Source organism: Bos taurus, chromosome 28 (assembly GCF_002263795.3).
Source record: "Bos taurus isolate L1 Dominette 01449 registration number 42190680 breed Hereford chromosome 28, ARS-UCD2.0, whole genome shotgun sequence".
NCBI lineage: Eukaryota > Metazoa > Chordata > Mammalia > Artiodactyla > Bovidae > Bos > Bos taurus.
Window position 1 is genome coordinate 8294067 of NC_037355.1, and position 26140 is coordinate 8320206.

At 45.7% G+C, this 26140-nt stretch overlaps 1 protein-coding gene across 2 annotated transcripts in view; it reads right to left on the reverse strand.

The window, feature by feature from the left end:
• Positions 1 to 1533: 1533 nt before the first annotated feature.
• The window catches only part of GNG4 (G protein subunit gamma 4), a 69284-nt gene continuing 44677 nt past the window's right edge, over positions 1534 to 26140 (reverse strand). For both annotated transcript variants that reach the window (XM_005226202.5, NM_001103324.1), the window contains exon 4: positions 1534 to 5388. In XM_005226202.5, coding sequence (XP_005226259.1) covers positions 5260 to 5388 — 129 coding nt within the window. In that variant the 3' untranslated portion in view covers positions 1534 to 5259. The remainder of the gene's footprint in view (positions 5389 to 26140) is intronic.

Below are 26140 nucleotides of genomic sequence, written 5' to 3' on the forward strand. Positions count from 1 at the left end.
GCCGGACATGCGCACGTGTGTGCACTCAGTCGCTTTTTTTCCTATTCTTTCCCATTACGGTTTATCACAGGATATTGAACAGTTCCCTGTGCTGTACAGTAGGACCTTGTTGTTTATCCATTCTAAAGGTAAGTGGTCACAATTGCTTCAGTGTTTGATTAACTACCATGCATGGACCCGAACATCTTATAAATCAGTAACTTATTAACAGTTAACACAGAATCAAGTGTTAAGGGTTTTATCAGAAATTGGATGGGGTATCAGGTCCTGACCAGCGGGAGTTGACATCAGCTCATCCACACGTATCTTCAGGGACATTGAAACTGGGCAGACCTCCAGCTTATTCCCCGCCCTTCCTGCTCTGGCTGTGCACCCTGGGGAGGGTAGAGTGGTGTGCACCCTGGGAGAAGGAGCTGGGACATGGGGCAGGGTGGAGAAACTGCCTGTGCCCTGCGTCCTCCCACCACGCTGAAGAGCTGAAGATGAAGTATAGGGGTGAAGTCTGTCTAATCTTTATCTCAGCCCATCTTCTTCTCAGGTCAAAACACTAGTTGTTTTTTGTTTGTTTTGGTTTTTGGCCACATGACACAGCTTGTGGGATCTCTAGTTTCCCGATCAGGGATTGAACCCATGCCCCCTGCACTGGAAGCATGGAGTCTAAACCATTGAACCATCAGGGGAGTCCCCAAACACTAGCTGTCATGACTCCCATGTCAAATTGGAGCAGTCATCAGAACAAAATCCCCTCTGACCTTTGTTCTCTTGCCATGACTCCCTCAGAGGGAAGCTGCTGCTGACTTAGACTCATTGTTGAGTTCTGTGGGGGTGGTGTTCAGCGTTGAAAGTAAGACCTATGGATTTGTGTAGCAGGAGTCCCAGCATGAAGTGACTCTGTGATCAGCCTGGGATCTGATGCATCAGAGCTGCACAAAGGAGAATGGCCAGGCCAGCTAGGAGCTGAGAGACAAGGAGCTCAGAATCAGCCAGAGGTTTGGAAGGGGCCCAGCATTCCTATGGGCGGGGGCAGAGTCGAGGGAGCTGGTTCCCTCCATGTATTTCCAGGTCGGGCTGCCTGGGACACTGGGTTGCATTCAGAAGATGAGTCATTGCAAAGCCAGCTGATGCCTGTAGAGCTCTTTCCCCCAGAGGTGGTGTCTGATAACAGGGCTTTGTGGCCTGTTATCCATTCATTCCAGTGGTCAGAAGCCAGGAGAGGCTGAGAGGAAGTCATCAGCCTCGCTGACAGAGAGGCTGAGCCAAGAGGGAAATCCCAGGAGGATTCCTCACTGTCCTCCCAACAACACAGATTCCACACATGGCATCCACACGCCCCATTCATAGGCTCTGTCTGCAATACTCTGGGAGCTACTCTCTGTCCAGAGAGCTGTGGATTACAAGTACTTTGTATTTCAGAATGTTATCACATACTTAAATGTCCCACTAACGATGTTACACCTAAAGGGGAGTAAAAAGTTGAGCTGTCAAAAAAAAAGTCGGGGTCGGGGGGACGGGAAATAACCATAGGATTCTCAATTGCTAAGCACACTTTTTATTGAAGTACAACATACATACAGAAAAGGGCACAAACCACAAGTGTACAGCTCAAAGAATTTTCACAAAATAGACATGCCCAAGTGACCAGCAACCGGATCAAGGAACAGAACATCCAAGGAACACCCTTGTGCCCATCTAAGAGTAACTTACATAACTACTTGCGAACAGCTTTGCCGGGTTTCTCACTTGATGTAAACAGAACTATACGGTACGGCTTTGCCTCCTCTTGTGAGACTCACAGTGCTGTCTGCGTGTCTGCACGAGTGTCGCTTCTCCTTGCTGTGTGGGGCTTCATTGTGTGAATAGACTATAACTTGTTTATCCGTTCAACATGGGCATGTGGGTACTTTCCAGTTTGGGGTTATTATGAACAGTGCTTCTCTGAATTTTCTAGTACATTTCTCTTGGTGAATATACATACACATTTCTTTTGGGTAGACACCTAGGAATGGAGTCTTTAGGTCATATGATAAGTACACTTGACTCAGGCTATTTCACAGAAGAATGAGGAATTTATTGGATGGAGCTTGAATGCTCACCGAACTGACAGAAAGCTAGAAAGGAGTTAGGAAGACAGGTGGGGGCCGAGACAGCCCAGTGGGGCCAAGGAATGAAGCAGAAACAATCTGCTCAGGACTCTGTCATCCCTAGACACCACCACCAGTGGGCGCCACCCCTGCGGCCTGCTAGTCTCGGAAACCTTCACGATGGGCCACTGCCAGCCCTGGACCATCACAGCTCCCATGAAATGAATCTCAGCATCCCTTCATTTCTGTGTCACTTGCACCAAACTCACAGTCCTAAGCATGGGTGTCCAAGGAGTCCACCCTAGGTCACTGGTCACTGCCTGGTCAGTCTGGTGCTGGAGAAGGGGGTGCACCTGAGACAGGGAAGGCGTTCCCATTTCAGCATCCATGGTGCTGGAGGCGCTGCATCCCACTACATTTGTTTATATGGGGTGATTTCATGATTTCCCCCTTCAGGAAACGGGTCAGGTGTTGGACAGTCAAGCTGGAAACACCACATGACAACTGCTTACTCCAGGCAGCTTCATCGGATCCCTACTTCTGCCGGGGGAGGGTCTTATCCACACACTTGTGCGTCTCACAGCCCATGCGCATGAGTTCGCCTTTACGGGCAACACTGAGTTCAGGGATACATTAGAAGGGGCAAGCCACACAAAATGCTGTAGGTTTGAAAGGCAAAGGTGTAGTGAGAGACAAAAAGCATTTCCTGGAGGGATGCAAGGCAGACAGGAGGAGAGGGAAGAGAACATGGAGGGATGGTGAAAGCGAAAACAAAAGGAAGAAAGTCTGGTGAAGTCCAGGAGTGCACTAGTTCTCTCTTGACCCGGTTTAGCTGGTTTCTGTGTTGTCCCACTGTCCCAGTCTCTCTGATGTGCTTTTATGGATTGTGCTTTGCTTGATCAAGTTAATGATGTTGACATGGACCACAGGATAAAGAGATCCTGGTCATAAACCAAAATAGAGGGAGACTGGAAGTCATATTACCACAGACAGCATACAATTATGCTATAGTTTGAGCACACAGCTTCCTAACAACACTGGTATTGTCAGGGAGCTTTCATGAAAGGAAGAATTGATTTCAACAAAAGAAGCCAAGAATAAAAATGTACTAAAATCATTTACAAGGGTAGCAAGTCACTAATTGATCTGAAAATTATATTGTCTTTTTTGCGGGTGATTTTATATGATTCTTCCAACTGAACCATGGATCTTTGAAGTCACGCATTCTAGATCCCTATACTATAACCTGGCATTCAGTAAATTTACTTGTTTTAAATGATAATCAGAGCTTTCATCTATGTAGCACCTCCCCCTATCTTAGAGCAAAGACAGGAGGAGTTCAGTTCAGTTGCTCAGTTGTGTCCAACTCTTTGTGACTCCATGACTCGCAGCACGCCAGGCCTCCCTGTCCATCACCAACTCCCGGAGTTTACTCAAACTCATGTCCATCGAGTTGGTGATGCCATCCAACCATCTCAATCTCTGTTGTCCCCTTCTCCTCCCTCCTTCAATCTTTCCCAGCATCAGGGTCTCCTCAAATCAGTCAGCTCTTCGCATCAGGTGGCCAAAGTACTGGAGTTTCAGCTTCAATATCAGTCCTTCCAGTGAACACCCAGGACTGATCTCCTTTATGATGGACAGGAGGAGTAACTGCCCACTATCCACAATCTGCAGACTGGAACGCTCCAGGCATACAGTGGCTTGCCTAGAATCACTCAGTGTAGCCACTGCCAGAGCCAGGGTGGGAGGAAATTTCCAAACAAATGGAACAGGGCAAACTTGGACAGAGCATTCACTCTCTACCCTGTGGTTTACTCCCTTCCTTTATTGGAGTGATAGGAGTTTGTCTTAGGTGGAACCTGCAAGTTTGTCTCAGAAAAATCAAAAGCTGTCAAGCCTTCCACGTGGGCAGACACATATCATTTTCCATAAGCTGCCAGAATATGGGACTGACACGTCTGCTCCCAGGGAAGATGGGAAGAGAAGTGTGCTGCTGAGCAGACCCCAGCAATGGTGCTTCGTGGCACACGGCTCAAGCTGTTTTCAGGTCTACCTACCTACCTGCAAACAGGTAGGGCTGGAAGACAGTGGAACTCAGGGGCTTAGGAGTTGGACTGTCTGCACTCAGGTCCCAGCCTTCTGGCTTACTATCTATAGCTTGGGGAAACTACATGGTCGCTCTGTGCCTCAGTTTTCCTCTTTTTAGAACAGATGTATGTTGTTGGAGGATTAAGTAAGTGGATACATGTGAATGCTTTGATCAGTGGAGGCTCCATGGTGAGTTGCTCCCCCTGACTCGCTCCTCTGGGGCAGGGGCCACCCTAGTGAAATCCTGCAGGGCCCAGTGCTGTGCCCAGAACAGGCCCGTATTAATGCAGCCCCTGCAGGGCAGGAGCCAGAATAGGAGGAAGCAGGATGAAGTGGTATTTGGAGAGAAGAAACATGCCCCTGGCCTGCTTGGCTGGAGCACGTAAAGAGAAGTGATGGGGCCACATTTACAGTTAAGCTCACTCCAATATCTACCCACCACCTGCATTTGCAGAAGGACCACCTACAAAGGGAATCAAGGACAATCAGTGGGAAACAGGGGTCTGGGCCCCCCATCTGGGGTTGAGTCACAGGGCCCCCGGATGACCCTATTTAGAAAACCATCCAGTGATGTGGGTTCTTTCTTTTTTAAACAGGATGATGGAAAAGCAGGAAATAGAAAACTTCCAGAACTTTCTCCAGGAAGAGAGATGGAACCTTTACCCACAGACTTCAGTTGGTCAAAATGCTCTAATTTGATACTGAATGATGGTAAATGGGGGGCTTGTTGAGTACCTCTTCTCTTCTCAATAAATTATCCACTGAAATGTATAAACTTGATGTAAGTAAACTTGGGAACTGATGTTTAAAAAGTTTAAGCCCTTACACCCATACTTATTTTTAACTTGGCACATTTGTTATTTGGCTATAAAAAAGGTGTATTTTCTTTACTAATAATGAAAATAACAGAAACATGAAAAGAAAAGGTGAAACTGCAGACAAGGAAGAAAACCAATGAAAAGACAGGCAGCGGGGTAACGCTGGTTGGGCAGGGGTGAGTGTGGGCAGAGCTCCCTAAAGCTAAGAGCATGCGTGGTCTCTACCAGGGATTTTAGAGACAGAAAAGGAGACATTTTCACAACAAATGGAGTCAGAGGATGGTACAAAAGAACTTCTTCTCTCGGAAGGGGTTTTCTGACGCAGGCACTGGGATGATGAGAGGGTCCTCCCTCACATGAGCTTCACAGTAGGCCAGGAGGTCCGCCGCTGCCTGGGAGACCTGGGGGGTACACAGCACAAGTGCAGGGTTAGAGGCCAGTTCACGGTGGGTCCAAGGCAGAGGTGTCGGTCTGGAAAGTGGACAAGCCTAGGATAGGCTGTGCTGCATGCACTGCTGATGACAAGGCACTCCGCGGCCTGGAGAGAGGGCTTGTGCAAATCCAGAGACGGGTTTTGAAAGTTGCCTCTGAGGAAATGTAATAGAGAAGAACAAGCCTGACTCCATATTGGATCTATTCCTTTAGCCCTAACCTTTGTGCTGTGTTATCTGTGCTTTGTCATGCAGGCTCTGCATCTTTCATAAAAGAATGCTCCTCCTGAAATATACAGGAGACCCCATTCTCAAGGCTCTGACCTTTAAAAGTATAACACTTTTCCATTCACAGAGAGATAGAAAGTTGCAGAACAGAGAAGAGCATTTATCTTGTTGGAGGTTTATGGGAATATTGTGACCAGAGCTATGCGGACAGCTGTGAGAACAAAGGATTCCAATACCAAGAAATTTGTAATAACCAGCCACCCTCTCTCCTCCTTTAGTATAAAAGAAACCCGAGTTCTAATTCAGGGAAGATGGTTCTTTGGGACACCAGTCCACCGTCTTCTCCATCTGCTGGCTCTCCAAATAAAGTCAGTCTTCTTTGCCCCGACAACTCGTCTCTCGACTTAGTGGCCTGTCATGGGTCAAGCAGGACGAGCTTGGACTAGGTGACAGAAAGAGGTGCCACCCAGTGGAAGTGTAGATCAATACCAGCAGAGGTATGAGGCACCATCAGGAGGGTCTAGATATCTAGTCCTACTCGGAACTGAGTGATGAGTGATGGTTCCAGGCCAGGAGCCTCAGCAATGACTCTGTAAAACGACCTCTAGACAGATAAAGCCAATTTCTGGCCCTGGTGATTGTAATTATTATTATTAGTGTTATTGTTTTACTGCAATCCACTCTCATGACCAACCCAGGCCCTTGATCCTCCCCAGGAGAACACAGATCATAAGCACATTACAGAGAACACACACACACATAAGCTACACACAACAAGCCCACAGTGAACTCGGAAGGCCAACTCTCTCTGAGGAGAGAGTTGCTCCTGACCAGAAACCTCTTTGATTTTCCTTTCAGGCTTCTCTGAAGCCTGTTGACACTTGGCAGCTGTGGATCAAATTACCTTGCAGGTAATCTCCAGGAGCTCCAGGGGAGAAGCAGGTGGGAGTAGCAAGGCGCTGGGAAGCGTTTGCTAAGAGGAGGAAGAGACCAGCTCATTGGCCCGTGGTCTAGGTCACGAGTCCAGCAAATGACTGGTCTGCCTATTGAATCATCCTGCCGGTTGGCTTGTTCTGCCTGTAAGCGCCTATTAGAGGCCACAGGCTGCAGGAAGTATATGGCAGTCAAAAGGAATCCTTTTCATGCAATTAGTGTCTAAATCTCCCCCAGAATGATAAACATGCTGCAGGTGAAAGAAAAACGTTTGAAGGCCCCCAGGACACACAAGCCATACACCTTCCAACCGGGTTTTAAAAATTGGCTGTTGGTACTTCCCTAGTGGCCCAGTGGCTAAGACTCCGCATTCCCAATGCAGGGGGCCTGGGTTCAATCGCTGGTCAAGGAACTAGATCGTACATGCTGCAACTAAGAGTTCACCTGCTGCAACTATTAACAAAAGTCTCGCATGCCACAACTAAGACCTGGTACAGCCAAACGAATAAATATTAAAAACAAAACAAAAACAATGCCACCAAGGCTCTACACTTAAAAAAGAAACTGGCCCATCTTCCAAAATTTTATAGAAAATCTTCTAATTTCCAGCCTAGATTTACCTATTTCAGCAGTGGCTAGAATATAACAAATAATTTTAGTGGAGATATGTAATACATTTTTCCTTCTGATGAAACAACTAAAAGTTGAGCCTATGAGTCCACCTAAATCCAGACAAAGTCTACATTTGTTGGGAGTGTGGGATGGAGCATCAGGCTTCCCTGTCCATCTTAGCCCCAAGGTGACTGTGCGACTTTAGGTAAGTCACTCAACTTCTCTGAGCTTTAGCTTCCTCATTTATAACATTGGGAGAGTTAGCTATCTCCAAGATCCTGTTTACTCTATATGGTCTGTAGTTTTAGCTCTGATAGCACCACCGCAGTGCTGTAGAGCCTAAATAAAATGGATGTTGGGTTGAATGAGAATGAAGTTTGCAGTGATTTACAGGACACCCATACAGGAATCTCCCAGGTGAGGTGGAGGCCACAGGTTAGGCCTGCAGGGGACCTATGAGGCCACCACGAGGGGCTAGAGAACAGGAGCAGGGAAGCTGACTCTGGAGCCCACAAAGGTGTGAGGGAGGGACTCTGCTGGTGGCCCAGTGGCTAAGGCTCCATGGTCCCAATGCAGGTGGCTGGGTTTGATTCCCGGGCAGGGAACTTAATTCCACACACTGCAACTACTATCAGAGTCATGTGCCACCACTAAAAGATCCTGCGTGCCACAGCAAAGACCTGGTGCAGCCAAACAAATAAATGTATTTTTTTTTAAAAACTCGATAGACATACAAAAAACCAGAATCACACCGTGAGTGTTTGGGTGTGGAGCCTGAGCCTGGCATCAGGCTTGTCACCTTCTGAACCAAAGCCAAGGGCTCTCCCCTGACTGCCTGGGTTGCAGTCCCCTCCTCTCTACTCCAGGCGTCTCCTTCAGCCCACAGAGGCAAGGGGTCTTCTCCATGGCCGCTGTGTTAGGATGACCACAGAATTCACCCAACAGTTCCTCCCACAACCACTGTGAACCGGTCTTCACCACTGCCCAGGCCAGCACGCGCAAGAAGGTGGCGATGTTCGAGCATCTGTCTTCCTCCCTAAGAGCCAGGTCCTCTTAGCTCTAACTTCAGTGAGTTCTTCCAGATGCTTCATTTAAGAAAGTCTTGGGACTTCCCTGCGGGTCCACTGGCTAAAACTCCATGCTCCCAATACAGGGGGTCAGGTGTGATCCCCGGGCAGGGAACTAGATCCCACACGCTGCAACTAGGAGTTCAAATGCCACAACTAAGATCCGGGACAGCCAAATATAAATAAATAAATATATATTTTTAAAGTCTTATCATCATCCCCTATCTCTAGTTTTCCTTTTTCCCATCTATTTCACTTTTGGGGACAAGGACATGCTTCCATTCATTCTGAATTCTCTATAAACCTTACAATTTCATCTAGGAAGCTGTGTGTCAATCTTTCAGCTAATTGAGAGGATATAGGGGAAAAAATAAGGCAAGACTTTTGCTTTCCAGGGGTCTGAGAAGACTCAAAAATTGTAACATTACTAAAATAATCAGGGTGCACTAAAACATCACAGAAGCACAGCTGCACACCTCTGCAGGGCTACGCAGACAGGGGTGTCTGAGTTCCCCACCCCATCCAGTTCCACATGGGGGCAGTTACCCTGGTGAACCTGCCCCTTTTATCCAGAGGCTGGTTCCAGCCAACTGATCCCAGAGACGTGATTTTCTGGCAAGCCAAGAATGGCTCATATCTTGTGGCAGATCCATATTAAACAAATCCAAGAGACAACCATATAAAATCATTAATCAAAATAATAGTTGGCATGAACTGAGTCCTTGTTATTAATATGCACCAAGCCCTGGAGCTAAACACATTGTCATATGTCTTGTGTGTGTGTGCATGCTCAGTCGTGCCCAACTCTTTGCGACCCCATGGACTGTAGCCTGCCAGACTTCTCTGCCTATGGAACTCTCCAGGCAAGAAGTTTGGTGCCGGGAGCCGGCGTGAGGAGCTCTACCAGTGGCAAAGGTCATGAGGAAGGAGGCTCGGCATACGCAAAGGCGGGATCGAGCCTCAGGAGTCCCCCTGGATATTCTCGAGCATCTACCCCCAAAAACCAGAGTCTGCCTACTTTACTGCTTTGTGCTCTCACCTCTGACTTTACGGGGGCTGTCCCCCACCACCATCTCGCTCTCTCTAAAAAGAGTTAACTTACAGCTCGAGTTAATAAAGTTCCTGGGCATTAGGAGTGTTTAAATCCAAACCCCTCAGATAGCTCTCTAACTTGCCTGACAAGTTTACCCGGACTCCTAAAGCTAGTCATATGATTGTTTACAGTCTCCCAGCTGTGAGAGGCATGGGAAGCTTAAGATATTCAAATAGCTTAGAGCCTCTCAGAGAGTTAGAAACTGTCAGAATAAAACTAGTAAAAGATTTCATTGATGAGCCAATGCTTGCTGCCAAGTTTCCATATCCCCCGTATTGTATCCTTGAATGTGTATTAATATAGTTGGTATGTAGTAAAAATAAGTAGTGGCCTTGGTGTTAGCAACTTTAGACCCTTAAAGTAATAAATTCTTTCCTTTGTTGTAAACCCACTGCACTTCTGCCCTATAGGAATGCAACTTTATCTAACACCTTTGGAGGATGGCGCCAAACCTTAAAATAATTACTCTTAGAGAAAATAAGTCTTACAGTTGACAAACCTTTGTCAGAGTCATAAAATGTTAATAGACCTTCTGGCCAGAAGATGATGTAAATCACCTAAACCATTTGTATACGATAAATTTGCAGGAAAGAAATCCTGGTTTCGATAAGGATTAAAGACTGCTGACTTTGCATGATTTCACATCCCCTATTATCCTCTACATGCAACTTAGGGTATAAAAGCCCCTGTTGAAAATAAAGCTACGGGCCTTGCTCACCGAAGCTTGGTCTCCCCACGTCATTCTTTCTTTCACATTCTGGCTGAGCCTCCATCTGGAGCGTGGAGGTCCTCTGCGACCATTTATTTGCCTGGGCTTCTAAGACCCACTCAAGAAGGTGCCTAAGGTGGGGCACCTTCCGCTATTCGAGAGGGCGACTGTGGCCTCTGTGGTCAGAGCTAACCTGATGTCACAGGTTATATTGATTTTCCGCGTAAACCAAGCTACTCAGCCTCTTTTCTCCGCTGAATTTTTCTACTGAGCTATCCTCATTCTATTACTCTTTATATCCTTGATGAATATTTAAATAAAGCCAGTGAACTCGCCGAAGCCGTCTCCCCTTCAAATTCCCTGGATCAGCCGGGGCTGGACCTTGGCAGTTTGGAGTGGGTTGCCATTTCCTCCTCCAGGGGATCTTCCTGACCCAGTGATCGAACTCACATCTCTTGCATCTCCTGCCTTGGCAGGCAGATTCTTTACCGCTGAGCCAAAGCTATGGCTTTTCCAGTAGTCATGTATGGATGTGAGAATTGGATCACAAAGGAAGCTGAGCACCGAGGAATTGATACTTTTGAACTGTGGTGTCGGAGAAGACTCTTGAGAGTCCCTTGGACTACAAGGAGATCAAACCAATCAATCCTAAAAGATATTAGTCCTGAATATTCATTGGAAGGACTGATGCTGAAGCTGAAGCTCCAATACTTTGGCCACCTGATGCAAAAAACTGACTCATTGGAAAAGACCCTGATGCTGGGAAAGATTGGAGGCAGGAGAAGGAGATGACAGAGAATGAGATGGTTGGATGGCATCACCGACTCGATGGACATGAGTTTGAGTAAGCTCCGGGAGTTGGTGGTGGACAGGGAAGTCTGGTGTGCTGTAGTCCATGGGGTCGCAAAGAGTCAGACATGACTGAGTGACTGAACTGAACTGAGCCACCAGGGAAGCCCCATTATATGTCTGGCCTCATTTAATTCTTCTAAATACTATTGTCAGGGACTCTTCCCTCCTGGAGGAGCCATGTATGGTGGCCAGCCCCCCCAGCCAGAGGCCTTTGAGGAGCCACGGGCAGCAGGATTGGAGGAGGTGGGGCCCAGTGACCACTCCCTGCCGCCAGATCCGCACCTACCCTACCAGTTGCTGCCAGGTCCAGGGCAGTATCATCGAGGACTGGTGACCTCGCCCCTGCCTGCTCCACCCGCCCTGCATGAGCCACTCTACTTGCCTTCTGAGTATGAAACAGCCCCCGGAAGCTTTGGGGGTTTTACTGAGGATGTTCCTACTTGCGAGACATGTGGGAAGACCTTCTCATGCTCTTACACACTGCGGCGTCACGCCACAGTGCACACGCGGGAGCGACCCTACGATGCCGCTACTGCCTGCGCAGCTACACGCAGTCAGGGGACCTGTACCGCCACATCCGCAAGGCTCACAATGAGGACCTGGCCAAACGCAGCAAACCGGATCCAGAGGCTGGCCCCGTCCTGGGAGCGCAGCCCCTCCCTGGCTTCCCGACTGCAGACAGACGAGCAGCAGTGCTGGAGGGCCACCCAGAGATTTTGTACTTGGTTCCAAAAACTGACATCGGGGAGAGCGTGCGCTGGGAGAGCGAGCATCCAGGCTTGCTCTTGCTGCCACCAGGGGGCAGCACGGAAGGTGGAAGCACCTGATTTCCTCGCTGGGGACGGAATGAAGATTCTGCCCAGGCTGAAGGTTCCTACCCTTTTCTTCTCTCAGCCACAGAGGACTTTATGGGTATTGCATCTCAGCCAACTCCTCGCCGCCCTGGAAATTTTCCTGAGATGTAATCGCTTCTCACTCTGCATTTTGGACCATAAAACTGGCAGTGAAAGTATTTCTCTGAACCGGTTGGCTGGTTTCTTCCACAAACCTGCATGCCTCCTGATTTTTTCTCCAGGCTTTTTAGGAATCTGACACCTGCATTTGGGGTAGGGGTCAGGTTGCTTAGGAAGAAAAAAGTGAGATAAGGAGAGGGTAATGTAGACTTTACTTAGGAAAAGTATACAAATTAGGTTATTTTACACAATTACGGTTTATTGTGGGAGAAGGCAATGGCAACCCAACTCCAGTACTCTTGCCTGGAAAATCCCATGGATGGAGGAGCCTGGTGGGCTGCAGTCCATGGGGTCCCTAGGAGTCCGACATGACTGAGCGACTTCACTTTCACTTCCATGCATTGGAGAAGGAAATGGCAACCCACTCCAGTATTCTTGCCTGGAGAATCCCAGGGACGGAGGAACCTGGTGGGCTGCCATCTATGGGGTTGCACAGAATTGGACACGACTGAAGCAACTTAGTAGCAGCAGCAGCAGCAGCAAAGTCACTTTACAGATGAGGAAACTAAGGCATGAAAGTTAAGAAATCTGTCCAAGTTCATACAACCAGTAAGAGAGAGACCAGGATTGAAGCCAAGCGGTCCGGCTACAGAAGCTAAACACTACAGTAGCTGCCTGATTAATTGCTCATGAAAACTGTACCTGGAAGGTGGCCTGGAAAGTTCTTGTCTGCTGGGCCAGCACACTCTTTTTGTAGACCAGCTACCTGGGAACTCATGTGACCAGAAGGAGAAGTCCTGCAACTAAAATTTCTTAGGTCATTTGTTTAATCCAGGGACAATTTAAAAATAATCTTTTGGTCATGCTGCACGGCATGTGGGATCTTAGTTCTCTGATCAGGGATTGAACCCACACCCACGGCACTGTCAGCATGGGATCTTAACCGCTGGACCACCAGGGCAGCCCCCCATGGACAATCTTGCCAAGAAAACCATGAGTGTCAGCAGCTGGGACTGGCTTCCTCTTCCTTTGCCCTGGCTTGGATGGATGCTCCAATATTGCTCTGAGACTCCTTCCTCTAGGCTGTGACCTGCATGCTGTTCGTGTATCAACAAGGATGCTATTACACTGGGTTGGCTCTAATTCCTTAGTAGCAGCCTTTTTAAACTAAGGGTTTCCCAGGTGGTGTTAGTGGTCAAGAATCTGCCTGCCAAGGCAGGAGATACAAGAGACCCAGGTTCAATCCCTGGGTTGGAAAGATCCCCTGGAGGAGGAAAATGGCAACCCACTCCAGTATTCTTGCTTGGAATATCCCATGGACTAGATGAGCCAGGTGGGCTACAGTCCACAGTGTCCCAAAGAGTTGGACATAACTGAGCACAGCACAGCCTTTTTAAACTAACGCCTAAGCCAGAGAACTTGAAAAGGTGAAACTTAAGACCACCACAAACAGCCAGCCAGGCTTTCCCACCTAATGCAACTGCTTAAGCTAAACCTGTCAAATAGTGCTTTGCTTCAGCATCTTTCTACAAACACCTTGCCCTCTGCCTGTCAACGGATGGTGCTAACTACCTTTGGTTTAACATTGCCAGCTTCGACTCCACCTGTGTCCAAATTAAATAAAAAAATTTTAATGTTCTTCAGTTTACCTACTAACAACAGGATCCAGCTGGTCTGAAGTTTGCAAATATTATTAGCAGGTATTTTTTGGTTTTTGGTTTACTAAATATCATCACTTTTTTTTTTTTTGGCTTTTTGGTTTGCTAAATATTATTTCAGCTTCCTTCCTCTTGATCAGTTTACTTGTTCAGATGCTTGTCAACATCCATTCATTGTGGGCAGATTTGACTAATTTTCTGAGAGCTACCGCACCGCAAGGGGGCACTGCATCCTCAACCATCCGGCCAAGGCATGGGAGGAGGGGTTCAAAAAATGGGGCTTTAGGGGTCGCCCTGCGGAGGTGCGGTAGTTTGAGCATTCTTTGGCATTGCCTTTCTTTGGGATTGGAATGAAAACTGACCTTTTCCAGTCCTGTGGCCACTGCTGAGTTTTCCAAATTTGCTGGCATATTGAGTGCAGCACTTTCCTAGCATCATCTTTCAGGATTTGAAATAGCTCAACTGGAATTCCATCACCTCCATTAGCTTTGTTCATAGTGATGCTTTCTAAGGCCCACTTGACTTCACATTCCAGGATGTCTGGCTCTAGGTGAGTGATCACACCATCGTGATTATCTTGGTCATGAAGATCTTTTTTGTATAGTTCTTCTGTGTATTCTTGCCATCTCTTCTTAATATCTTCTGCTTCTGTTAGGTCCATACCATTTCTGTCCTTTATCGAGCCCATCTTTGCATGAAATGTTCCCTTGGTATCTCTAATTTTCTTGAAAAGATGCCGAAGAATTGATGCTTTTGAACTGTGATGTTGGAGAAGACTCCTGAGAGTCCCTTCCAACCAGTCCATTCTGAAGGAGATCAGCCCTGGGTGTTCTTTGGAAGGAATGATGCTAAAGCTGAAACTCCAATACTTTGGCCACCTCATGCGAAGAGTTGACTCATTGGAAAAGACCCTGATGCTGGGAGGGATTGGGGGCAGAAGGAGAAGGGGACGGCAGAGGATGAGATGGCTGGATGGCATCACTGACTTGATGGGCGTGAGTCTGGGTGAACTCCAAGAGTTGGTGATGGACAGGGAGGCCTGCCGTGCTGCGATTCGTGGGGTCGCAAAGAGTCGGACACAACTGAGCGACTAAACTGAACTGAACTGAACTGTGGAGGTGAGTTAAGACTGGTCTCCTTCTGGTCTCACAGTTGTATATTTGCTCCCCTCACAGCCCCGGGTCTACAACCATGCCATTAACATGTGGCCTCACTAGCTCTAAGCAGGTCCAACCTAGGGCTTTTTCTGTCATATCAAAGGTGATACTGTGCTTGATGCCACAATTTTTCTTTCAAGAAAACAAGCTGTTCTTAGAATGCCTCCTTTTGTTGTTTCAGGGTCACAGATGTGTTTGCTTAGTTATATGTACACACCTCTGGATTGCAGAGTTCCATCTGGAGCACCTGTACTACAAGAATGAAACCAGAATTGTTAGTACTGGTACCAAGTGATCAGCACCCAGTTTTGTGTGGATCTGGGTCGGCTCCACACAGTATTAGCTTTATTATAGATGCACTCAAATTATTGAGAACATCCTACAGCACAGTATGAGCAAATTAAGTCATTTTACAATAAAAGGAGTTTTCCACCTTTTCCCACCTTCGCCATCAGCTTTATTTCATGCAGTGTCCAAGGTCCCTTTACTCCTGTATAACCAAAGTATCTTGGATAACCCCTGAAGCTTGCTGTAATGGGATCTGAAGATACACACATGTAACGATCATCTTAATGAGCCTTCCAGAGGAAAGGTGACACCCTAACACGCAGTTTAGTAGCCCGGCATTAATTAAACTAAAAACCCACTCCGTAGATTGAAAGGGAGGGTTTCCTTAATCAGCCCTAGATTGATTTTTATGGTTCAAAGTTTCCTTCAGTGTATACAAAATATTGCATGCAGACTTCACCATATCCTAGAAACATCTGCCATCTTTGAAACATAAAATAGACAATTTACTTTCTAAGAGAAATCTTTATTCTGAAATTTAAGACTCCGTTACTGTTTATGTTTTATCAAGCCTGAAGTCTGCTTTGCCTTTAAATCCGCTGTTACAAAATGCCCAGAGCATCTCTGCCTCCTCTCCTTAGTACTGAAGTGTTAAGAGTTACAGGATAACAGATGTTGAAAAGAGAAAAGAATTGGGAGCTAGGGAACAACTGTGGAATTTTACCATTACATTTCAGAGTAAAAGAGGTGATTAAAACAGCTCAAGTTAGCACATAATCCCATTTGTTGCACTATAATTACAAGCGTCAATGATGGGGAGAAAATGTTGCAATTACTAAGTCACATTCCAGGACAAGACAGATGACATAATTACTATTCTGGCTGTGACACCCACTGCATTTACCCTTTGCATCTAAGTATCTAAAGGACAGCAATTCACAGCTATTTTTCAGCAATCCTGGTCTATTTAACAATACTACTTGGAATAGATCACAGGCATTCTTGATGGCTCTGTCTGCTCCTCCCTTCCCCGCCAAGAAAAGAAAAGCGGGATCAGAGTCAAGAGTACAGCCAGGTTGCATCCCCCACTGTGCAACGATACCTTTTACCAGGTCAAACCTGGTACAAGTACCAACAGAAGAAATCATATGCCATGTATCCCTAATAAAAACCCGAGGATATTACATCTATGCCTCACCTCTGAATTCTGAGCAAGAGCTACAGGGTGAATCCTTGTGAATTTTTTTTTTTTCTTTCTTCTAATGTGGGATATTATTTGAGATTAACACATCAGTTTTGCTTTGTTTTTTAAAGAATCTGCCTGCAAGGTGGGAGACTGGGGTTTGATATCCGGGTCAGGAAGATCCCCTGGAGAAGGAAATGGCAACCCATTCCAGTGTTCTTGCCTGGAAAATCCCATGGACAGAGGAGCCTAGAGTTCATCAGGTCACAAAGAGTCAGACAGGACTGAGTGACTAATACTTATTATTTTTAAAGACTTTATTGAATTTGTTACAATATTGCTTCTGTTTTAGGCTTTGGATTTTTTTTGTCCCTGAGGCATGGGTGGGGTGCCATTGCCTTCTCCCAACCAGGGATTGAACCTGGACCTCCTGCACTGGAAGCGCAGTCTTAACCACTGGACTTCCAGGGAAGTCCTAACACCAGTTTTTAAGGGCATTCTTGAGATACTTCCAAGTAATTATGCTATAGGCTGAATGTGTGTGTCCTCCCACCACCCCCTAAGTTTATAAGTGAAACCAAAATCTCCAGTGCCATGGAGATGGGGTCTTTGGTAGGTAATTAGGTCCTGACGGTTGAAACTTCATGAATGGAACTGAGATGGGCTGGGACCTGGGACCCTTTGCTGCAATATTTGCACCTGGTCTCCTTGAGCACCGAAATACAAAGAAACTATAAGGGACTAAAAATAACTGTGCTACAATGTACAGCTGGGGCAAATTATGGACACAACATAGGAAAAGACCAAAACCCAACTGCTGCTCCAGAAGAGTCGGGAGCAAAAACAGGGTGTTGGGAGCAAAAGCTGGGTACTGCGCATGCCCCTTGCACACAACAGCACCAACACGGTGGGCAAACCTCCTAAACCACCCCTCTGGCTCCACCCCTCACCCCATATAAGGAGCCGGCTTGCCCTGCCTAGGAGAGTGAGGAAGCAAGGAAACCTGTTACTTCTTTCCTCCAGACCCCCACCACCAGCTGCAGCAGGAGCCCCAGAAAAGCCTTGCTTGAATTTCTTGTCTGGCCTCTGATCAATTTCTATTGATTAAAGAGGCCAAGAACCCTGGTAGGTGATAAAATTAGTGCTCTTAGGAGAAAAGGTCTCTCTCTCCCTCCCTTCCATGTGAGGTCACAGCAAGAAGGTAACCATTTGTAAACCTAGAAGAGAGGCCTCACCAGCACCTGACTGTTGGTACCTTGATCTCAGACTTCCCAGCCTACAGAGCTGTGAACAATGAATTTCTACTGTTTGAGTCACTGAAGTCCATGGTATTCTGATACAGCAGACATTTGGCTTCTAGTGGTTTCCAGCAAATGTTGTGTATTGACTAGATCAATATTGGAAATTCTCAATCATTGGGTCCTAGGCCACAAACAGCATCTAGTAGGGAGAAGGCAATGGCACCCCACTCCAGCACTCTTGCCTGGACAGTCCCATGGATGGAGGAGCCTGGTAGGCTGCAGTCCATGGGGTCGCGAAGAGTCGGACACGACTGAGCGACTTCACTTTCACTTTTCACTTTCATGCATTGGAGAAGGAAATGGCAACCCACTCCAGTGTTATTGCCTGGAGAATCCCAGGGATGGGGGAGCCTGGTGGGCTGCCATCTGTGGGGTCAAACAGAGTCGGACACGACTGACTCAACTTAGCAGCAGCAGCAGCAGGAAGTAAGGTTATTCCTGGAGGAAACCAGTGGGAGATATGTGTGAATACATGATAATATAACGGAGAGTCCTTCTCTGAATTCTAAAGTCAAATGTCCAGACTAACGAATCAGCTGCTGTTCACTATCACCAGCATATAGGGTTTTTTTTCACATCAAACGTTGATTGCACACTTGCAGCAACACAGATGGATCTAGAGATTATCACGCTAAGCGCAGTCAGACACAGACAGATAGACGTCATGTGGTATTACTTGTATGCAGAATCTTAAAAAAAAATGATACAAATGAACTTACAACAGAAACAGACTCACAGACCTGGAGAATGAATTTATGGTCACCAGCAGGAAGAGTGGGTGGGAGGGATAGATTAGGAGTTTGGGATTGACATGTACACACTGCTATACTTAAAACTGATAACCAACAAGGACCCACTATAAAAGTTGATTACATATTAAGAGGTAATTCTGAGATACTTGAAAGAGAGTTTTAATATCCCCAAGTTAATCTTAGTAAGAGCTTACTATTACATGGCTTTCACCATCAGGAACTGAAAAGCTCTCAGTTCGTTTAGAGTGATTAACCCAGGTCCACCCAGGATCTTGATTTAACCAAACCCTTTTAACAGGTTGATATGTGTCCTACATGACTCTGACCGCCTCTCAGCTTTGACACATCACAATTTCCCACAAAGGAAGCCAAAATTCAGTCATTTTGCAAGCTCACCAAAAGAGTGATGTATTTGGTGACAGAAACTAGTGAGTCACTTTAGAGTCTCCTGGGACTAATGTCGGCGTGAAAGATGAACATAACAAGTGGGTTCTAGCTCCAGTGATTCTAGAAAGCTAGCAGCATCTCAGAAAGGAAGCAGGGGGTTATGAGTCAGAAGACAATGTCCCAGATGGGCGGCACTCAGTTTCCACTCCTGTGGAAACAGCAATACCTGGTAGTTTGTGGCTAAATGACACAATAGATGTATTATATGTACAATGTATTATTATTTCATTATTCATTTGGCTACTTTTTGGTACGGTGGGAAAGCTGTTTGGGCCATAGACATGAAGTGGTTTTTGTTGTCACTAAACTGTGTCCGATTCTTTGCAGCCCCATGAACTGCAGCACATTAGGCTCCTCCGCCCTCCACTGTCTCCTGGAGTTTCCTCAAATTCATGTCCATTGAGTCGGTGATGCTATCTAACCATCTCATCCTCTGCTGCCCCTTACTCCTTTTGCAAGAAGTAATCTCTCAGAAATGATCAGGGCAATTTGATCTCCGAGGCGCCCTCGCCCACAATGTCCCTTGAATTGGGAGGCATGTTTCATCTTCCTGGTCTCCTACTCACATTCTACTCTCTGATTTAACCGAAAGATTTCTCTCCTTTTATCTGATACCTATTTCTTGAAGTGCTCATTCATAACCCCTGTTCTTAATTTTATGTCTAAATCTGATTGTAGAATGTTATCATCTGAATCATTTAAAGTCTAAAGGTCTGGGAAAGGGCTACGAATGTTTCTGGCAGAGGAAGGGGAAATGAAGACAAGGGTTAAACCTCAATTGCTAAACCAGCAGAAGCTGGAATAAGAAAGAGTTGCTACAGAGTATAGAAGAGACATATGAAAAAGGCAAAACTCTACAAGCATTGCCTCTAAAATTTGGCTAAATCATATGACATAACTTATATTTAATTTTTTTTAGAAATGCCATTCTTTCTACTGTAACATCATCTAACATCTTTCAAAAGATATTTATTTGGCTGAGTGGCATGTGAACTCTCAGTGTGGCATGTGAGATCTAGTTCCCTGACCAGGGATTGAAGCCGGTCACCTGCATTGGGAGTGTGGAGTCTTAGCCACCTGAACACTGGAAAGTCCCTATTATCTTAATTATATCCCTTTTCCTGGACTTCTCCAGACCCTTTAAATCATCCATGAGTGATCTATCAGAATGTGAAGATCTGCCCAATTTTGCTTTTTTTAAACTTGTTCACAGGGAACACCATATTTAAAGCCTTACTTCTTTTGTTTTAATAACTACTGACTTTGGCTTCAGAATTTTCTGCACTGGCTTCAGAAACTTCAGTTCAGTTCAGTCCAGTTGCTTATTTGTGTCCAGCTCTTTGCGACGCCATGAACTGCAGCACGCCAGGCCTCCCTGTCCATCACCAACTCCTGAAGCTCACTCAAACTCATGTCCATCTAGTTGGTGATGCCATCCAGCCATCTCATCCTCTGTCGTCCCCTTCTCCTCCTGCCCCCAATCCCTCCCAGCATCAGAGTCTTTTCCAATGAGTCAACACTTCGCATGAGGTGGCCAAAGTACTGGAGTTTAAGCTTCAGCATCATTCCTTCCAAAGAAATCCCAGGGCTGATCTCCTTCAGAATGGACTGGTTGGATCTCCTTGCAGTCCAAGGGACTCTCAAGAGTCTTCTCCAACACCACAGTTCAAAGGCATCAATTCTTTGGCACTCAGCTTTCTTCAGAGTCCAACTCTCACATCCATACATGACCACAGGAAAAACCATAGCCTTGACTAGACGGACCTTTGTTGGCAAAGTAATGTCTCTGCTTTTGAATATGCTATCTAGGTTGGTCATAACTTTCCTTACAAGGAGCAAGCGTCTTTTAATTTCATGGCTGCAGTCACCATCTGCAGTGATTTTGGAGCCCCCAAAAATAAAGTCTGACAATGTTTCCACTGTTTCCCCATCTATTTCCCATGAAGTGATGGGACCAGATGCCATGATCTTCGTTTTCTGAACATTGAGCTTTAAGCCAACTTTTTCACTCTCCTCTTTCACCTTCATCAAGAGGCTCTTTAGTTCCTCTTCACTTTCTGCCATAAGGGTGGTGTCATCTGCATATCTGAGGTTATTGATATTTCTCCTGGCAATCTTGATTCCAGCTTGTGCTTCTTCTAGCCCACCATTTCTCATGATGTACTCTGCATATAAGTTAAATAAGCAGGGTGACAATATACAGCCTTGAAGTACTCCTTTTACTATTTGGAACGAGTCTGTTGTTCCATGTCCAGTTCTAACTGTTGCTTCCTGACCTGTACATATGTTTCTCAAGAGGCAGGTCAGATGGTCTGGTATTCCCATCTCTTTCAGAATTTTCCAGTTTATTGTGATCCACACAGTCAAAGGCTTTGGCATAGTCAATAAAGCAGAAATAGATGTTTTTCTGGAACTCTCTTGCTTTTTCCATGATCCAACTTAATAGTACATGTTTTATCTCTTGCCAAAATAAAACCATAAAAAAATTTTGTTCCTTCCAAAGAATTCACAAACTGGCAGTGCAGCTGCAACTCTTAGGAAATGCTATAAAAAATAAGGATAACATGTACAGATGTGAGACCTGGACCATGAAGAACAGGCTGAGCATGGAAAAACTGATGTTTTCAAACTGTGGTGTTGGAGAAGACTCTTGAGAGTCCCTTGGACTGCAAGGAGATCCAACCAGTCTATCCTAAAAGAAATCAGTCCTAAATATTCATTGGAGGTTTGGGGCTGAATATCCAATACTTTGGCCACCTAATATGAAGAGCTGACTCATTGGAAAAGCCCCTGATGCTGGGAAAGATTGAAGGCAGGAGGAGAAGGGGGCGATAGAGGATGAGATGGTTGGATGGCACCACCGACTCAATGAACATCAGTTTGAGCAAGCTCTGAGAGATGGTGAAGGACAGGGAATCTGGCATGCTGTAGTCCATGGGGTCTCAAAGAGTCAGACACAACTTAATGACTGAACAACAGTGTGTTCAAGATGTATCTATTAGAAGAATTATGATTAAAAAAAAAACCCTGGTTCAAACACACACGTGAAACAAGAATCATGTTGATGCCCAAAGGGCTATGTCAGAAAACTTTTGGACACTTACCACTGGCTGCAGCAAACAGCTCTGGATTATCCAGCTCCTGGAGGAAATGATTAGTATAAAGACAATCCCAACCAAATTTACACTTTAATCTGGAATATAAGTTATGATTTCTATGCAATGTGTTTCCATAAGAATATGCTCATATTTTGCACTGGGCGGTTAATCCTGAAGAGATAGAAAGGCAGATTCTATACAAAAAGAATAATGCACATACAAATAATTAAATTGTTCAACTGAACTGACAGTAGTCAGACACCCCTCCCGGGTTTGAATACAGTGGCTTGGGCTGACGGTGTGGCGGTGAGATCCTGCACGGAGCAGACAGAGGAGCCCCCTTTTCTGTCTCCTGCACTAAGAGGTCACCTTGTGCGGCTCCCTCCCCCTTCAGACGCCCTCGTACTACACAGGTAAGAAGTTCAGAGGAGGGACTTCCTGGTGGCCCAGTGGTTGAGAATCCGCCTTGCAGGGGACGCAGGTTTGATTCCTGGTCAGGGAACTAAGATCCCTCATGCCATGGAGCAACTAAGCCTGCCCGCCACAATCAGAGAGTCTGTGCACCACAACAAAATATCCCACATAACCCAACAAAGATCCCTTGTGCTGCAACTAAGACCCAACACAGATGAATAAATAGATAACTATAAGAAAAAAAAGTCCAGAGGAGGGAGGGAGTGAGTGCTGGGGGAGGCAGCACTTCTGCAGGGGTGTGATTTCCAGGAAGAACTTGACTTTTGGAAATAGCTTTATTGCCTTTATGACAATAATAATCCTTATTTGTCTGTAAAATTACCCCAAAGGACAAAGATGGACATAAAAATCAACAGAAACCCTGCCATTTGGGGAGAACATTTGGTGAACATCTTTACAGACATCTTACTATCCATCTTCGTACACACAATGTCACATGCTGTTCTGCAATATGCTTTTATAATCACTCAGAGCACACAGATGTACAGCATTTAGTCAGATGATAGTGTAACACTGTCTGTATATAACTTCAGATGAAATAAAATTTGTACTTTATGGCAAGACAAGAAAAACTTAAGACACAAAAATTTTTCTCTGCCATTTGGCTGCCTCTCTCTCCCCACTGTGCACTCTGTGTGATGCATTGCACAAACCTCCCCTCTGGCAGAAATACCTGCTCAACCATGAAGTGCAATATTCTCCTGGCATCAGTAAGTTCAGTTCAGTCGCTCAGTTGTGTCTGACTCTTTGCGACCCCATGGACTGCAGCACGCAAGGCCTCCCTATCCATCACCAACTCCCGGAGTTTATTCAAACTCGTGTCCATTGAGTCGGTGATGCCGTCCAACCATCAATGTACTCGTGTACAAGCCTCAGTAAGACAACTCCTCCAAGATGACATTCCTTCTTGACCTTACGGGGTCACATGACCCACCACTTTGCACTTGCAGACCAGGATTATGTAAACTATCAATAACATTATTTGATGTACAGCCTTCTGACTCAAAAAACTTGCGTAACTCTGCTTTGACCTCTAACAGGCGGAACAGTTCTCAGAGCTTTCTGAGATGCTCTTCCCGAATTGAATCCTCAATTCGGTTCCAATAAAATCTTCCCTTTCTTTCTGATTAATTTTTCATTGACACTATTTAACCAATCCATGTGTATGCTTAGTTGCTCAATTGTCTGCAACTCTTTCCGACCCCATGGACTGTAGCCCTCTAGCCCTCCAGAGCCCTCCAGGGTCCTCTGTCCATGGGATTCTCCAGGCAAGAATACTGGGGTGGGTTGCCATTCCCTTCTCCAGGGGATCTTCCCAACCCAGGGATTGAACCTGGGTCTCCCGCATTGCTGACAGATTCTTTACTGTCTGAGCCACCAGGGAAGCCCAACCAATCCCTACTGATGGACAAAAACATAATTTTTTGACATTATAATAGTGCTCTGATGAAATTCTCACAGTCCTTCATTATTTGTGAGATTGTCTCCTTTGGGTAATCCCTAGAAGAGAGAGTGCTGGGTCAGAGCATGCACAATAAACATTTGATACATATTCCAAACCACTCTTTGGGAAGACTGTAGGTTTCCACTCCAACTATCAAAAAACTGCTCACTTCCTTTAACAGTTGATAACAATACGGGGTTTCAGCGACAATTAAAAACATCAATAGTCTGGATCTGTTTTTTTTTTCCCCAAGTGCATCTCACTGTGTTTTGGAGGCACAACTCTTGTATTATTTTTTTTTTTTAATTTTTTTTGGCTATGCCATGCAACTTGGAGGATCTTAATTCCCCGACCAGGGATCAAACCTGCAGGGCCTCCTGCAGTGGAAGTGCAGGGTCCTAAGCACTGGACCACCAGGAAGGTCCTCTTTATTATTTTTGAAGCTAAATGTCTCTTCATATATTGACCCTTTACATGTCTCCTTTTCAAATTGCCTATTCATGTCGGTTGTGCATTTTCTTTTAAAAAGGGAGGATCCTTTTTATCTGCTTTATTTTTTCTTAAAAGGGAGGCTGTTTTATATCTTATTTTTTCAGAGAAATTAAATTTAAAGATATTAACCTTTTGTTACTCAGGTAGCAAATGTTTCTCTTAATTTGTTGATTGGAAGATTTTTACCATATAGAATTTTTTTTTAAAATGCAATTAAAACTTTTATTTAATGAACTGTTCAGTTTAGTTCAGTCGCTCAGTTGTGTCCGACTCTTTGAGACCCCATGAATCGCAGCACACCAGGCCTCCCTGTCTATCACCAACTCCCGGAGTTCACTCAGACTCACGTCCATCGAGTCAGTGATGCCATCCAGCCATCTCATCCTCTGTCGTCCCCTTCTCCTCTTGTCCCCAATCCCTCCCAGAACCAGGGTCTTTTCCAATGAGTCAACTCTTCGCAGGAGGTGGCCAAAGTACTGGAGTTTCAGCTTTGGCATCATTCCTTCCAAAGAAATCCCAGGGCTGATCTCCTTCAGGATGGACTGGTTGGATCTCCTTATAGTCCAAGGGACTCTCAAGAGTCTTCTCCAACACCACAGTTCAAAAGCATCAATTCTTCAGTACTCAGCCTTCTTCACAGTCCAACTCTCACATCCATACATGACCACAGGAAAAACCATAGCCTTGATTAGACAGACCTTTGTTGGCAAAGTAATGTCTCTGCTTTTGAATATGCTATCTAGGTTGATCATAACTTTCCTTCCAAGGAGTAAGCGTCTTTTAATTTCATGGCTGCAGTCACCATCTGCAGTGATTTTGGAGCCCAGAAAAATAAAGTCTGACACTGTTTCCACTGTTTCCCCATCTATTTCCCATGAAGTGATGGGACCGGATGCCATGATCTTCGTTTTCTGAATGTTGAGCTTTAAGCCAATTTTTTCACTCTCCACTTTCACTTAGATTTTGGAATATGCTTGGCCTTCCCAAACTCACATTATATAAAATATTTGCTCCTATTTTACAAGTACTGTTTTGGTTTTGTTATATTTAAATCTTTGATTAAAGTTATAGACTGAAATATGTTTCCCCAGACTCATGTTGAAGCCATAACCCTTGAAGCCATAACCCCTGCAAACATTAATAAAGGCAAGAATACTGGAGTGGGTTGCCATGCCCTCCTCCAGGGGATCTTCCTGACCCAGGGATTAAACTCCAGTCTCTTATGTCTCCTGCCCTGGCAGGCAGGTTCTTTGCTGCTGCTGCTGCTAAGTCGCTTCAGTCGTGTCCGACTCTGTGTGACCCCATAGACAGCGGCAGCCCGCTAGGCTGCCCCGTCCCTGGGATTCTCCAGGCAAGAACACTGGAGAGGGTTGCCATTTCCCTCTCCAGTGCATGAAAGTGAAAAGTGAAAGTGAAGTCGCTCAGTCAGGTCCGACTCTTAGCGACCCCATGGACTGCAGCCTACCAGGCTCCTCCGTCCGTGGGATTTTCCAGGCAAGAGTACTGGAGTGGGGTGCCATTGCCTTACCAGCCTTATTAAAATGGAGCCAGGAAGCCAGAAGGGGGAGCTCTCAGGCAGAACTGTGCAAGTCAATTACAGGAAGCATTTCGGTTTCAAACACCAGCAGAAGAATCCTCAACAGAAAAGAATCATCAGTTACAAGCCCCAACAGGAAAAGAGGTACACGGAATCTCCTACAAGAAATCCACTACCCCCACAACTTGGCCAGTGAGAAACTACCATCACTCTGAACTCTCCTTTTTCTCTATAAAATAACATTCTTCTCCTTTGTTTGTTGGACTTGCCCATAGTTTCTGCTGTAGCATGATCTGCCTGAATTGCAAGTCTCTGCTATTTCCAAAGAAATCCATCTTTGCTGGTAAAGTAGCTGACTTTTATTTTTAAGGTCAATACTCCCAGTCTAACTGTATTTAGAGACAGGCCTCCACGGAGATAGCTGGCCCTCTGTATTCATGGATT